The sequence below is a fragment of the Sus scrofa genome, chromosome 4 (genome assembly GCF_054392235.1).
Source record: "Sus scrofa isolate SSC_HxYL_T2T_F1_AM1 chromosome 4, Sscrofa_HxYL_maternal_Yorkshire_Landrace_v2.0, whole genome shotgun sequence".
In the NCBI taxonomy this organism is placed as follows: domain Eukaryota; kingdom Metazoa; phylum Chordata; class Mammalia; order Artiodactyla; family Suidae; genus Sus; species Sus scrofa.
This window is the reverse complement of record NC_139386.1, coordinates 53,911,359-53,926,390: the sequence shown is the minus strand read 5'-3', so window position 1 is coordinate 53,926,390 and position 15,032 is coordinate 53,911,359. Positions and strand designations below refer to the sequence as shown.

Below are 15,032 nucleotides of genomic sequence, written 5' to 3'. Positions count from 1 at the left end.
TTGGGTATTAAAATCTCCTACTATGACTGCATTCCCATTGATTTCTCCCTTTATGTCTGTTAGTATTTGTTGTATGTATCTGGGTGCTCCTATATTTGGGGCATATATGTTGACGATAGTAACATCCTCTCCTTGGATGGATCCCTTAATCATTAAATAGTGTTCTTCTTTGTCTTTCTTTATATCTTTTGTTTTAAAGTCTATTTTGTCTGATATGAGTATTGCAATGCCTGATTTCCTGTGATGTCTATTGGCTTGAAATATTTTTTCCCACCCCTTCATTTCAGTCCATATGTATTCTTTGTCCTAAGGTGAATTTCTTTTTTTTTTTTTTTTTTTTTTTTTTGTCTTTTTGCTATTTCTTGGGCTGCTCCCATGGCATATGGAGGTTCCCAGGCTAGGGGTCGAATTGGAGCTGTAGCCACTAGCCTACAGCAGAGCCACAGCAATGTGGGGTCCAAGCCGCGTCTACAACCTACACCACAGCTCACGGCAATGCCGGATCGTTAACCCACTGAGCAAGGGCAAGGACCGAACCCGCAACCTCATGGTTCCTAGTCGGATTCGTTAACCACTGACCATGATGGCAACTCCTAAGGTTTGTTTCTTGTAGGCATCATATTGAAGGTTTTTGCCTTTTTATTCACTCAGCCACTCTGTGTCTTTTGATTGGGGCATTCAGTCCATTGGCATTTAAAGTAGTAATTGATAGATGATTATTTATTGCCATTTTGAACCTCATGTTCCAGTTGATTGTATGGTTCTCCATTCTTCCTTTCTTTTTTTGGATGGATGGTCTCTGGTTATTATCTATTTGAGTATTTTTTTCATTTTTTGTGAATGCAACGTTTGGTTTTGGCTTGTGGTTGCCCTGTTTTTTAAGTATGCTAACCCCTTCCTATAATTGTGTGTTTTAGCCTGATGGTCCTGTAGGTTCAAACACTTCATTACTGTGTTAAATTAAGAAGAGAAACAAACAAACAAAGATCAGGTCTATTTATTTCCTAACATCCCTTGCCCACATTTTACAATTTCGATGACTCTTTTTTTTTTCTTTTTAATTTTATTTTGTTTGAAACATGTTCATGATTAAATCTGAATGCTGGCTTATTTGAGTGACTGCTCACTGATTGTGGTTTCCTCAATCCTAGTTCTTCCTCTTCTTTTTTTTTTCTGTTCCTCACTTTCTTTCCTTCCTTTCTTTTTGGTTTAGAGAAACCCTTCCAGTATTTCTTTTAGCCTGGGTTTTATATTGCTGTATTCTTTTAGCTTTTGTTTGTTGGGAAAATATTTTATTTCCCCTTCTATTTTCAATGATATTCTTGCTGGATAGAGTATTCTAGGTTGCGTATTTTTTCCTTTTAGCACTTTAAATATCTCTTGCCATTCCCTCCCGGCCTGTAGTGTTTCTGTAGAGAAATCAGCTGATAATCCTATGGGGGTTCCCTTGTAGGTAACATTCTGCTTTTCTCCTGCTGCCTTTAGGATCCTCTCTTTATCACTAACTTTTGCCATTTTTATTATGATGTGTCTTGGTGTGGGTCTATTTGGGTTCAATTTGTTTGGGGCCCTCTGTGCTTCCTCTATCTTGAACTCAGTATCCTTTAGATTTGGGAAGTTTCCAGCGATAATTTCTTCAAATATATTTTCCATCTCCTTATCTTTTTCTACTCCTTCTGGAATTCCTATTATGCGTAGATTGGCCCGCTTTATATTATCCCATAGGTCTCTTATATTGCTTATTGCTTTCATGTTTTTTCATTTGGTTTTGTGTCTGCTGACCTGATTGGGTGATTTCCATTATTCTATCTTCCACATCACTAATTCGTTCTTCTGCATTATTCATTCTGGTTTTTCCTGCCCTTAGTTCAGTTTGTATCCCTGCAAATGAATTTTCTAGTTTTTCTTGGCCCTCCTTATATTTTCCAGTTCCTTTCTGAGGGTGTCTGCATTACTGTTCATATCTTCTCTTCATTGCTTCAGTATTTTCACTATTTCTCTTTTGAACTCCAGGTCTATCAGACTGCAGAGATCTGTTTCATTGCTGACCGATTTAGGTGAGTTCTCCTGTTGGTTTAACTGGGGGTGGTTTCTCAGCTTCTTCATCTTGCTTGTTGTTTTCCTTTTTCCTGGTGGAGTTGTACTCTCTGTGGCCGGGCAGTGTTTGCCTTGGCACTGCTGTGGAATGTTTCCTGAGGGCTGGCGTTGTTGGTCAGTCTTCTTTGAGGCAGCATGGCTTTTCCAGAGGGTGGGAGGGGCTGACATGGTCTCTCTGAAGCAAAGGAGGACTTCGTGAGAGCAGACAGGACTGGGAGATCCACACCACGATGGAAGCAGATTTCACTTGGACGGGCAGAGTTTGCTCTGGTGTTTTTGGGCTGTGGGGCTCTTACAGGGGGCTGGTGTTGCTGGGCACCTGTTCCAGGGCAGTGCTGCACCCCTTGAGGGCTGGAGCAGATAGCTGAGCTGCTGCGAACCCAAGAGGCTCTTCCCCAGGGCACCCCAACTTGGAAGGACTGCCTGAGAATAGGGGCAGATTTTTTTCACTGCCCGGCCAAGCTTGTTCTAGCTTTTATTGGCTGTAGGCCTTTTCCCAGGGGCTGGTGGTGTTGGGTGCTGCTCCTCAGGGGTGTAGCTCCTCCACAGGGCAATCAGGCCAGGAAAGGGAAAGCCCCTGTGGTGGTAGGCTTCCAGCAAATATTTAGGCCAGCCCTCCAGGATGGCAGGCAGCCTCAGGTCCAGCTCGTGTGTGAGGGGTAGAGGGAGGGGGGATGCACTGTGAAGCACAGCTTTCTGATAGCTGGCAGGCTGGTGAGCTTGCTGTGGCGTGGGGAGTATTCTATGGTGGCCCACCCCTTCTTCTCTCCCCTCCCCAAAACTCACGCCTTGTCTCTCCTGCAGATCCAGCTCTTCTCCCAGGTTCCCTCTTATGTGGCTTTCCACATCCCAGCTGTTAACATATTGCTCCCTCCCCCTACAACACTCTGCTTTCTAGTCTCCCAGGCAGTCTCTGCCCCATCAAACTTGACAGACCGATTCCTAGACCCCTCAGGCAGTCTCCGCTCCACCCACCCCAGCCCTTTCCTGGGGACTAACCTCCAGAGCCACGGTCTCCGTGCTCAGCCTCAACCCAAGCGTCTCAATTTTTGGTGACTGTGCCAGTATTTCAGATGATCTGTTTGGTTCTCACTCTGCTTTTCAGAACTCTGACTTACTGCTGCACTCTTCTCTGCATCTGGAGATTCCTCTGATTTGGTTGATCTTTTTTTTTTTTTTTCTTTTTGCCATTCCTTGGGCTGCTCTTGCAGCATATGGAGGTTCCCAGGCTAGGGATCAAATTGGAGCTGTAGCCACCGCCCTACACCAGAGCCACAGCAATGCAGGATCCAAGCTGTGTCTGCGACCTACACCACAGCTCACGGCAATGCTGGATCTTTAACCCACTGAGCAAGGCCAGGGATCAAACCCACGACCTCATGGTTCCTAGTCGGATTCATTAACCACTGAGCCACAACGGGCACTCCCGATTTGGTTGATCTTTCCGTCGAGTAGGTGACTTTCCAAGGTGTGGGATCCCTTTCTCCTCCACAGTTCCCTTTTGGGAGCGCCAGTCCAGATCAGATTCCCCTTCTCTCCACTTTTCTCTTGTTTTACCCAGTTATGTCACAAGATTCTTGCCGTTATTGGAGTTTAGGTTCTTCTGCCAGTGATTGATTGCTGTTCTGTGCGAGTCATTTAACCTGTAGATGTGTTTTTTTTGTTGTGTTTATGGGAGAGGGCAAGTGTGTCCCCTTACTTTTCTGCCATCTTTCCTCCTCCTGATTGCATTTCTTAGCACTTTTAAAAAGTGCTCTGATGACCGTTGGGCTGCAAGTATCTTTGGAAATTGCAGTTTTCTCTGGATAGATGCCCACGAGTGGGATTGCTGGATCACATGGTAGTTCTATTTTTATTTTTTTGAGGAACCTCCATACTGTTTTCCATAGAGGTTGTACCAATTTACATTCCCACCACCAGTGTAGGAAGGTTCTCTTTTCTCCGTATCCCTCCAGAATTTGTTATTTGTACACTTTTTGATCATGGTCATTCTGACCAATGTGAGGTGGTACCTCATAGTAATTTTGATTTGTATTTCTCTAATAATAAGAACACTCTTTCAATGCTTTTTGGGCATATATATGTCTTCTTTGGAGAAATGTCTATTTAGATCTTCTGCCCATTTTTAAATTGTTTTTGAACCTGCATTTTAAATGTCTAAAAAGTCTACAATTTCATAATACTTCATATTATTGATAAAATACAAAAAAGCTTAAAGAAAAGTTTAATAGGTATTCTGTCATTTTTACCCCACTTCTCTGAATAAACTGTATTTATACTTCTACACCTTACTCTAAACTGGCACCAATTTTCTATATTAATTTCTTTGCATAACGTTATTTTGGATTACATGTTGTTCCTCTAAAATTAATTTTTTAGCAATTTGTTCCACATGCTTCCGAAAATTATTGCTTTTGTTTTAGTTTTATACTCACACTATGTTATTTTAAGCAAATATTCTAGTTTGATTGTTCTTTTTCCTGAGCATTTTGAAGATGACTATAGTTACAGAATGGAATGGAAATGCAATAATAAAATTAATTCAACCAAAATAAGCGAGTGGGTGAAGAGTATTGGAAGTTGAATACTTTCCTAATAGTATTAGGGAGTCTGATGATATTGGTTAATGAATCGAGAAATAAAGCCTTAAGAATGTTACTCAAAGTTACATAAGATTTATGCTTATACTGCTTTATTAGGTAACTCAGGCTAAATCTTATACATAAAAACAATCAGAAAAATCTGGAAAAATATATAGAAAACATCTATTCAAAATTTCTGATAGCTAATAAGATGATGAAGTTGGATTTGGAGGAGAAAGTTTAAGGAAATACAGCAAATCTTGAGCAATGATATAAAATATAAATATATATATGTAGATTTTGTGTCCTCCTTTATTTTCAAGACTCATCTCTGTTCTGGAAATTTGAAGCCATTGTTACTTATTAATTACCTCACTCTCATTCTTTTTGCTTTCTTTGGAAATCCTAGTAGATTTATGTTGAATGGTCTCTGTCTATCATCTATATCTTAAGAAATACCCACTTATTCCATTCCTTCTATATTTTTATGGTTTATTCTGAATAATTTTCTCATATATTTTTTCCATGTCTTGAACTCTTTATTTATTTTTTCTACTAATTAATGCATTCCTTATGTTTTTTCTTTCAATAAGTTAATTTTTTATTTATGAAAATTTCATTTTGTCCTTTTACAAAATGTTTCTTTTTGCTTCTGTAATGTCATGTTCTCCCTTTATGGTCTAAGTATAATAAACGTACATCTTGTTTTAGGTTGTTTTTTTTTTTTTTTTTAGTTCTTTGTTGAGTTTTTCTCATAAGGGTCTATTCACTTGTGTGACTTGCAATTTTTAATCATTATTTTATTATCAAGCAAAGATTGCTTTCTGATGGAATTTCTTTTCTCTCAAATTCATGCATAAGGTTTTAAAATTGCACTTTCCTGGATCCTAGTTTTGCTTTGTTTCGTTTTTCTTTTTTTCAGTTGTGTACCAAGCTTTACATTATGTTTGGGTCCTGTATTTTGTGTGAATGTTTACTCTGCATTCACACAAGTAGCAGACCTAGGATCCTGATTTTATGACAATTCTCCCCAGTTCCACAGGTAGATTAATGAGTGAAGGTTTTGTTGTCTCTGTTTCAGTTGTCTCTGTTTCACACAAGGGGCAATCCTTCCATGTTCTAGGCTTCAGGCAAAAAGGCTCAACTCCAGTTCCTCACCTTATATGGTTCTGAGTCTCATCTCCTATTTCCATTGCAGGACAAGCCCCAGAACTTAATCCCTCAGGGCTTTGTTCTAGTTTGATATCACTGTGGGCCACTTTGGCTTTTGGAATAACTGTTTAAATCCCCTCTTTATTTCTGAACTTGCAGATTCAATCTCAGCTATTCATTCAACTAAAATAAAAATATTCAGTTTTTCTATGCATTTGAAGTGGAAGAAAGGAGGTTCGCCTATGTCGTTTTTAGATAGCCATATGGACCCAATACTTTCTCTAAGAAGTTTTCCTTGTTTTACTTTAAGTCCTCCAGTTTTTCACAGCAAACCTGAATATAGATCCTCTATGTAGATATACACATTCTCTCTACATCCTAATAACTTACAATGTGCATTCTAGTGAAACATTTTTGCCATGCTTAATATTTATTTATTACATAATAAATTAGGAGGCCCTACATGAATACATATATATAACAGTAATGTATACAATGCCTAACACTACATTCGTTTTCTTTGTTACTACCAATATATGAGTATATTAAAATCTACAGAAGACCATGGATATTGTACTATGTCCTCATTCCTTCAACAAATATTTATTGAGTGGCTACTATGTACCAAGCACTAGTTCAGGTACTTAAAATAAATCAGTGAATAAAACAGGAGATCTGTTCCTTTATTTTCTTTATCTTAGTGAAAAAAATAAAAATGTTTTATTGCTTTTGGCAAGTGACATTGGGCAGAAGGAGTATAAAATCCATGCAAATCTGTTCAGACTCTTTCTTTCAAAGACCTGAAGTCTGACCTACACTTCTTCCTTTTGCAAACTCTTCTAGATTGTTCCTATCACCATCACTGTTATTTTTATATTGAAAAATAATAATGAAAGTTAAGTTGCCTTTGGTATTTTTACAGCTTGGGCAATGGAGTACCTTTGGAACCCTGGAAATTACAGCTCAGATTGAATCAGAAGCAAAGGAGTATGCAGTGGTGACAGAAGAAGACTGCGAAATTCTTAAAATCCCTGCAAAGAATTATGCAAAGTTAAAATCGGTATGACCATATCTAATCCATATATTAACACAATATGGGTATAAATTAAAATGCTAAGTTTTGCCTCTTTGGACAGAAGATGTCCATATGTCTTTTCTATTTTAATTTGACTTTAACTAGAGACCACAAAAATATGATTTATTTGATGAACATCATTTAAGCCTGTGATGAGTAGCTGAAGTGGAAAGAAAGCTCTCTATGGATATAATTTATTATCTTAGAGTGTTTTTGGTTTTTCATGTATCTAAAATTCAGTCCTTCATTCACTCATTCATTTTTCTCATTAATTCCACAACTGTATGTTTTGGGCTTCAAGAGCATGTCTTGTATCAGGGATACCAGAATGTTCAGACAGCCAGATATCTAAATCTCTACTGTCTACCTTAGGAGAAAAAAATACTTGGGAGTTATTGACATGCTACTTCATAGTTATAACACACATCGAACCCAGAGATATATTAATAGGTGATCACAGTTTAATTCTGCTGCATTAGGATATTTTCTTCAAATGTAACAATTTATTGTCTTTTAGTTATATTCCAAAATTTATCCCCTCTCCTATTTCTCCTTCCATGGATGACAGGGGAAGTTGGTATAGATAACATAACTCCTATGGCCATGCTCTGCCAGATCCTGGGGCAGGTGCTATAGGGCATGGGCATCAGCAACAGTGAGGAGACATCTATCTTTTTTTATTTAATCCCTAACAGGTTTCTTTTGATACAATGATCTTCATGTAAGTGGTTTCAAGTGGCTGGCTAAAAAAATTGTTTTGTATGTTTGTTTTATTTTCAAAATGTCAGTATCACATATGTGATGTCAAATTCAACTTTAAGTGCAGTCTTGAATATAATAGGATTTTTTTAAATGGTAAAAATATTTGTAGATGTCTAAAAAAATTGGAAGTATTTTAGTAGCAGATCTGAAGATTAAAAGTTCAATATAGTTATGTGGACATGCTCCCCTAAAATTCAAATGCATTTTTTATTAATTTTTATTCATATAGATTTTATTTTTTTACATCCATTGATCTATATTATATCCTTTCTCTCTTCTTTTTAAAAAACACCTAATATAAAATTTTTGATAATGCCTTTTTTTTTAGGAAAAAACAAAGCTAGAAAATAAACATAAGGTGAAATTAATTCGTAAGTGTCCATATTATGAAGAGTGGCCTACTTTATCCATATATGAGCTAGTTACACTCATTAAATGGAAAAAATTTCCTCCAGGTCATGGTGAGTTTAATGCAGTTTTGCATCATTTTCTTTGTATGACATTATATTATTGGAATTTGTAATTTTTCTTAGTTTTAATATTTTTACAGTATTTATTAATGAGTGTTTCTCTAATATATTTAATTTTACCTTTGAATTGGAGTATTGCTTTCTTAAATTAAAAATCATTCTATGTTGACTTGAAGAGGGATCTCAGAAGTGGGCTTACTTCTACATCCTCTTATTTCTTCCCACAGCTCTATCCTTGTCCTACCCTGGCAGTCAGTGTAAGTCAGGACCAAACCATAAAGAGTAGTTATGCAATGAGAGTTTATTGTCATTTTTTTCTGTTCTCCTAGTATAACACCTATCTAAGCAACATGTTTGCTTATCAATCCTTGCGATACCCCTTATCAGGGAAAATATCATTGTAGGGAACAAGAGAAGCTGAGATAAGGGATAATAGCAGTGAAGCTTCCTATATTTCCAATATTCAGTGTTGTAATGATGCATGAGTTTCTTCTGTTTTATATATACATAAAAAGTGAAGGTAACATTGAGTCATTCTGTACAATGATTCCATCTAGGAAAGCCTTCTAAGTAAGAGACGCCAACTGCTATGGACTGATATTTATGTCCCACAAAATTTTTGTTGAAGCCCTAATCCCTAATGTGATACTATTTAGATGTGGGAACTTTGGAAGGTAATTAAGACATGAAAGTACAGCCCTGATGAATGGAATTAGTTTCCTTAAAATAAGAGATGAGAGAGAGAGTTGATCTCTTTTGGCCATGCAAAAATATCACTAGAAAGCAGCGGTCTGCAAACCAGAAAGAGGGCTCTTAATAGAATTGAATCTATTGATCTTGGACTTCCCAAGTGCCAACACTGAGAGGAATGTTTGTAGTTTAAGCCACCTGATCTATGATATTTGTTATAGCAGGCAAAACTGACACCAACACAAAAGGGACTATGATACGTGGGTCAGAGTTTTAGATTTCCTTCAGTCACGAATCACTAGCCTACCTCAAGCCTGCAGAGCCATGACTGTGGTGAGGGAGGTGGTGCCAGGAGGAGGAGAACATTTCTAAATTAAATTTAAAATTAGGAGTTCCCGTGTAGCTCAGTGGATTAAGAAGCCTACACAATGTCCAAGAGGATGTAGATTCAATTACTGGCCTTCTCAGTGGGTTAAGGATCCAGATTTGCCACAAGCTTCTTTGTAGTTTGTGTATTTGGTTTGGATCTGGGATTGTTGTGGTTGTAGCATAGGCTGGCAACTGTAGCTCAGAGTCAACCCCTAGCCAGTAAATTCTTCCATATGCTGCAGATGAGGCTTTGAAAAAAATTATAAAAAGTATGGGTGTAAGTTATAAATTCCAAAATGTGACTATTCTAATAATAAAACTATGGTGAAGTAGTTAAGGAATCTAGCTAAGAAAAGCTTTGATGGAGTCACTATATAATAGAAAAGTGAGGTTTAACATAACACCATACAGAAAGTTCACCTTCTAGAAAAAAGTAAACACAGTTATGCTTCGAAAACCGAGATTCCCTAATAAACTTATTAAATTTAATGAGACTATGAACCTTTTCCTAATTTTTTTTCCAAATTTATACCTATGCTTATTTTAATGTTTTATTTGTAATTATTTTGAAATACAGTATTTAGCCCATATTTAACCTAAAATAATTTTTTAAAATGTGAATGGTTGGATTTATCATGTGTTTTCCTTTTTATATTAGTAATACCAAATCTTGGTCCATGCCTTAGTTCTAGGCTACTTTATGTAAAAACTTCTTAGCTTTGCTAATTTATCAGGACATTAATATTTTCCCGATGATTTTAAAGGAAGAAAGAAACCATAATCAAGGATTTTTTTCAACTATGTGTGCCAAAAGAATATAAGATTTGGAAAAGTGGAATGATTATATGTTTTAATGTATTTGATAAATTATGATGAATATGTGTTTCTGTCTAAAATACAACTTAAAAAAGATTTAAACTTAGATCACAAAATCAATAAAATGCTGATGTGATACGTAGTTTCTCAGACATACTGGGTTTAAGTTCTTTTTGGTAAATGCCTTTTAAAATAGTGGTGGAAACTATCTATTGCACTGAACAATCTGTGAATATTGTATAAGTCAAAGGTGACATTCTTTATCCACTGAGTCCCAGCCCTTTGAATATTTGGTGCTTGTACTTATACAGTTTTTAAAACCATTTATCCTACTTAGAGAGGAATGACAGTTTCACTAGATGTTTTTCAAAGCTTCTTTAAGCTCTGAAATACTATGGTTCTTAAAAATAAACATACCCAGATGAAGAATAAGTCCTTTAAAGCTTATCTGATTTTCTTTTGATATATCAAAAGTGACAAACTTGATGTATTAAAGAAAGGCATTAGATATACTTCTTGACTTTACTCAAGATTTATTTTGAATTTTCATCAGAAAACAGTGTAGCTCAAATCTCAAATTATATTTCCATTAGCTAGGTTTAAAATTAGCAGCAGTATGATTCCTAAAGCATAGTTATGTGTGTTTTGATCTTATTTTAAGAATGTATATTGGATGATGTTTCAGAGAGATTTAGGATTAATTCCTGGAAATTTATGAAAGAATTAAAGCTTATTTCTGGCTCTGTTTCTCTTGTTAACTTCCTAAGTCTTCTCACTTTTGCTTCAAATGCAAAGGAGCCTTTCTATAAGGAATGTGTACAAGGTTGATTGTAACTTGGATCTGCCTGGTTTTTTATCACACCAGCTAAAATCTTCCCATGGGATATTTTTCCAAGGTCTGACTGGCTGGATAAAGGCAACCAGTTGATCTCACTTACACAACTTATTTCTATGCATATAAGGAAAAAAAAGAAGGTAAATTAACTTGGCATCAACAAACCATTTGGGTACATTTTATTGTTATCCTGCTTATGTTCATATGCTCTATTTTTTCCAGGTAAGATATGATATAGAAAACATCACAACTAGAGATACTAATCAATTAGAGGTAGTAATCAATTTAGTTTAAGAGATAAAATTTGCCAATATGATAGTGATAAAAAATTCTAATCTTCACAAACTAAAAATAGAGTTTCAGCCACAGAATTTCTACTTAATGGAAATTTGAAGTTCTAGGCTCTAAATTGCAACATTTTTGATACAAGTCCTCTCAGGTCAATTAACTCTGCAAGGTATCAACACTTAGCCTCAAGGCACATTCTTGAGCCTCCCAGAACCAGGTTTGTGCTTGAGGGGTGCCATTGATTGCGATGTTTTTCTTCCTATTCTCCTTTACTGGTCTCTTTTGCACTAAATGAATATTATGTAATGTAGCATATTAGTTCATTTAATTATTTTAGTATTCTTTACTATTTAGAGTATTTTTAAGTTCACAGCAAAACTGAGCAAATGATATAGATTTCCCATCTATCCCTCAGCTCCCAATCTTGCATACTACGCCTCACTATTAACATGCTCATCCAGAGTGGTACATTTGTTGCAGTGAATGAACCTAAACTGAAACATCATCAAACAAAACCCATAGTTTACCTTAAGGCTGACTTTAGTTGTTGGACATTTTGAGTTGGACAGATATTTAATGTTATTTATCCACCATTATTTTATTGTACAGAATAGTTACTGCCTTTTTTTTTTTTTGCCTTTTTGCCTTTTTGCCTTTTCTAGGGCTGCACCCGTGGCATATGGAGGTTCCCAGGCTAGGAGCTGTAGCTGCCAAGCCTATGCCAGAGCCACAGCAACGCGGGATCCGAGCTACGTCTGCAACCTTACACCAAAGCTCACGACAACACTGGATCCTTAACCCACTGAGCAAGGCTGGGAACCGAACCGGCAGCCTCATGGTTCTTAGTCAGATTTGTTAACCACTGAGCCACGATGGGAACTCCAGAATAGTTACTGCCTTAAAAATTCTCTGCCACATAGTCATCTCTCTTTCCTCCCTAAACCACTGGCAGCCACTGATATTTTTACTGTATTCTTTTGATTTTTGCCATTTCCAGATTGTCATAGAATATGTAAAATTTCAATTCTGATACAGTCTTTTCACACTGGTTTATTTCAGTTTAATAATAGGTATTTGTTTCTTTCAAATCTTTCCATGATTTGATAGCTCATTTCTTCTTAAGATTGGATGTATACTGTTGTTTGGATGTACCACAGTGTTTCAATCTTTTGCATACTGAAAGGTGCTGGCATTTTGAATGTAGCTACTAAAAACATTTGCATGCTGTTGTGGCACAATGGGATGTGTGGCATCTTGGGAGAGCTGGGATGAAGTTTTTCTCCCCAGACTGGCACAGTGGGTTAAGGATCTGGCATTGCCACAGCTGCAGCCTAGGTCATAATTGCAACTCAGATCTGATCCCTGGCCCTGGAATGCCATGCGCCCTGGCATGGTCAAAAAAAAAAAAAAAAGAAAGAAAGAAAGAAAGAAAAAGGGAAAAATACCCCAAAAAACAAAAAAAATTCCCCTCAAAAAACCAAAACAACCACAAACAAAACAAAAACACTAAACATTAATATCTTCCAATAGATTTTTGTGTGGACATAAGTTTTCAACTCTTTTGTGTAAATGCAAATGCAGGATAGTATGATTAGAATATGTTTAATTTTGTAGGAAACTGCTGAATTGTCTTTTCCAAAGTGGTTTATCATTTTTTATTACCACTAATAATGGGAGTTCCTGTTCTTCCACATCCTTGCTAACATTTGGTGTTGTCAGTATCCTAGATTTTGGTCACCCATATAGATTTCCAGTGATGTCTTATTGTTTTAATATGAATTTCCCTGGTGATATATGAGTAGAACATATTTTCATGTGCTTGTGATCTATATATCTTCTTTGGTGAAGTGTCTGTTAAAGTCTTTGTCCTTTTTTTTAATCAGATTTTTTGTTTTCTTATTGTTGAGTTTTAAGAGTTCTTTGTATATTCTAGATAAGAGTGTTTTTCAGATGTGTCTTTTGCAAATACTTTCTCCCAATGTGTTTTTGTTTTCTCATATTCTTAATATTCCTTTTACAGAGCAGAACTCTTTAATTTTAATGAAAGCATCACCACACTCAAGGACATCTAGATTTTTTCTTATATTACCTTGTGGAACTTAAAAAAATTTACATTTATATCTATGATCCATTTTGAGTTAATTTTTGTGAGAGGTTAAATTTTTGTCTGGATTCTTTTTTTTTTTTTTTTTTTTTAACATGTGAAGTCCAGTTGTTCCAGCACCAATTTTTTTTGGTCAGTTTTTTTTAGGGCCACACCTGTGGCATATGGAGGTTCCCAGGCTAGGGGTCAAATCAGAGCTGTAGCCTCTGGCCTATGCCACAGCCACAGCAATGCCAGATCCAAGAGGCATCTCTGACTTACACCACAGCTCATGGCAATGCCGGATTCTTAACCCACTTAGTGAAGCCAGGGATCAAACTTTCATCTTCATGGATAATAGTTGGGTTTGTTTCCCCTGAGCCATAATGGGAACACCTCTAGCACAATTTGTTGAAGAGAATATCTTTGGTCCATTTTATTACTTTTACTCCTTTGTCAAAGATCAGTTAGCTATGTTTATGAGGTATATTTCTGTGCTTTCTATTTTGTTTCATTATCCTATTTGTATACCCTTAAATCAACATTGCACTGATTACTGTTGATTTATAATGTTGATGATTTGATTATTGTTGATTTATAATATCGAGCTTAGGTAGTGTCCATCCTCCAACTTTGTTCTTCACTTTCAATATTGTGGTGTAACTTTTGCCTCACCATAAAAACTTTAGAATCATTTAGTCAATATTCATTAAAAGTTTATTGGGAATTTGAATTAAATTGCATGCAATCTATAGCTCAAATTCGGAAAAAGGACATTTTGACAATATTATCTTCCTATACTGAGAATGGAATATCTCTCTTTTAATTTAGCTCTTTGATTTCTTTTATTAGAATTTTATAGTTTTCCTCATATAGAGCTTTACATATTTGTTAGATTTATACCTAGATTTCATTTTTAGAGATGTTAATGTAAATGGCATTGCATTTTTAATTTCCAGTTTCATTTTTCAATGTTGGTTTGTAAAACCAGCTTTTGGTTTTGTTCATTTTCTATTAATTTTCTGTTTTCAGTTTCATTGATTTCTGCATTAATTTTTACTATTTTATTTTTTCTGCTTACTTTTTATTTAATTTGCTTTTCCTTTTCCAATTTCCTAAGATGGAAGCTTAGATTTTTTTTTTATGTTAGATATCTCTTTTTTTCTTTTTTTTTTTTTGGCTTTTTAGGGCTGAACCAGTGGCATATGGAGGTTTCCAGGCTAGGGGTCCAATTGGAGCTTTAGTTGCTGCCCTATGCTGCAGGCACAGCAATGCCAGATCTGAGCCACGTTTGTGACCTACACCACAGCTTATGGCAATGCCAGATCCTTAGCCTGCTGAGCAAGGCCAGGAATTGAAACCTCAACCTCATGGTTCCTAGTCTGATTCATTTCTGCTGCCCCATGATGGGAATTCCTATTTCTTCTTTTTCTACTAAATGCATTCAGTGCTATAAAGTTCTCTAAAAGCACTGCTATCATTATATCCTACAAATTTTGATAAATTGTATTTTCTGTTATATTTAATTCTAAATATTAAATTTCTCTTGAGATTTCTCCTTTGACCCATGTATTATTTGGACATGTGTTGTTTAATCTGCACATATTATGAAAATGTCCTCTTTTCTTTCTGTTATTAGTTTCTAGTTAATTCTGTTGTGGTCTGTTGTCTGTGATCTAAGAGCACACATTTTACGATTGTTATCCTTTTAAATTTGTTAAGTTGTGTTTACAGCCCAGAAAGTGGTCTCCCTTGAGAATACTCCACGCAAGCTTGAGAAGAATGAGTTTTCTGCTTTTGTGAATGACTTAGT

At 36.1% G+C, this 15,032-nt stretch overlaps 1 protein-coding gene across 2 annotated transcripts in view; it reads left to right on the top strand.

Moving 5' to 3' along the window:
- CNBD1 (cyclic nucleotide binding domain containing 1) overlaps positions 1–15,032 on the top strand; it is a 563,418-nt gene that overhangs the window by 378,166 nt on the left and 170,220 nt on the right. For both annotated transcript variants that reach the window (XM_085024296.1, XM_085024295.1), the window contains exons 7-8: positions 6,754–6,891; positions 7,997–8,129. In XM_085024296.1, coding sequence (XP_084880422.1) covers positions 6,754–6,891; positions 7,997–8,129 — 271 coding nt within the window. The remainder of the gene's footprint in view (positions 1–6,753; positions 6,892–7,996; positions 8,130–15,032) is intronic.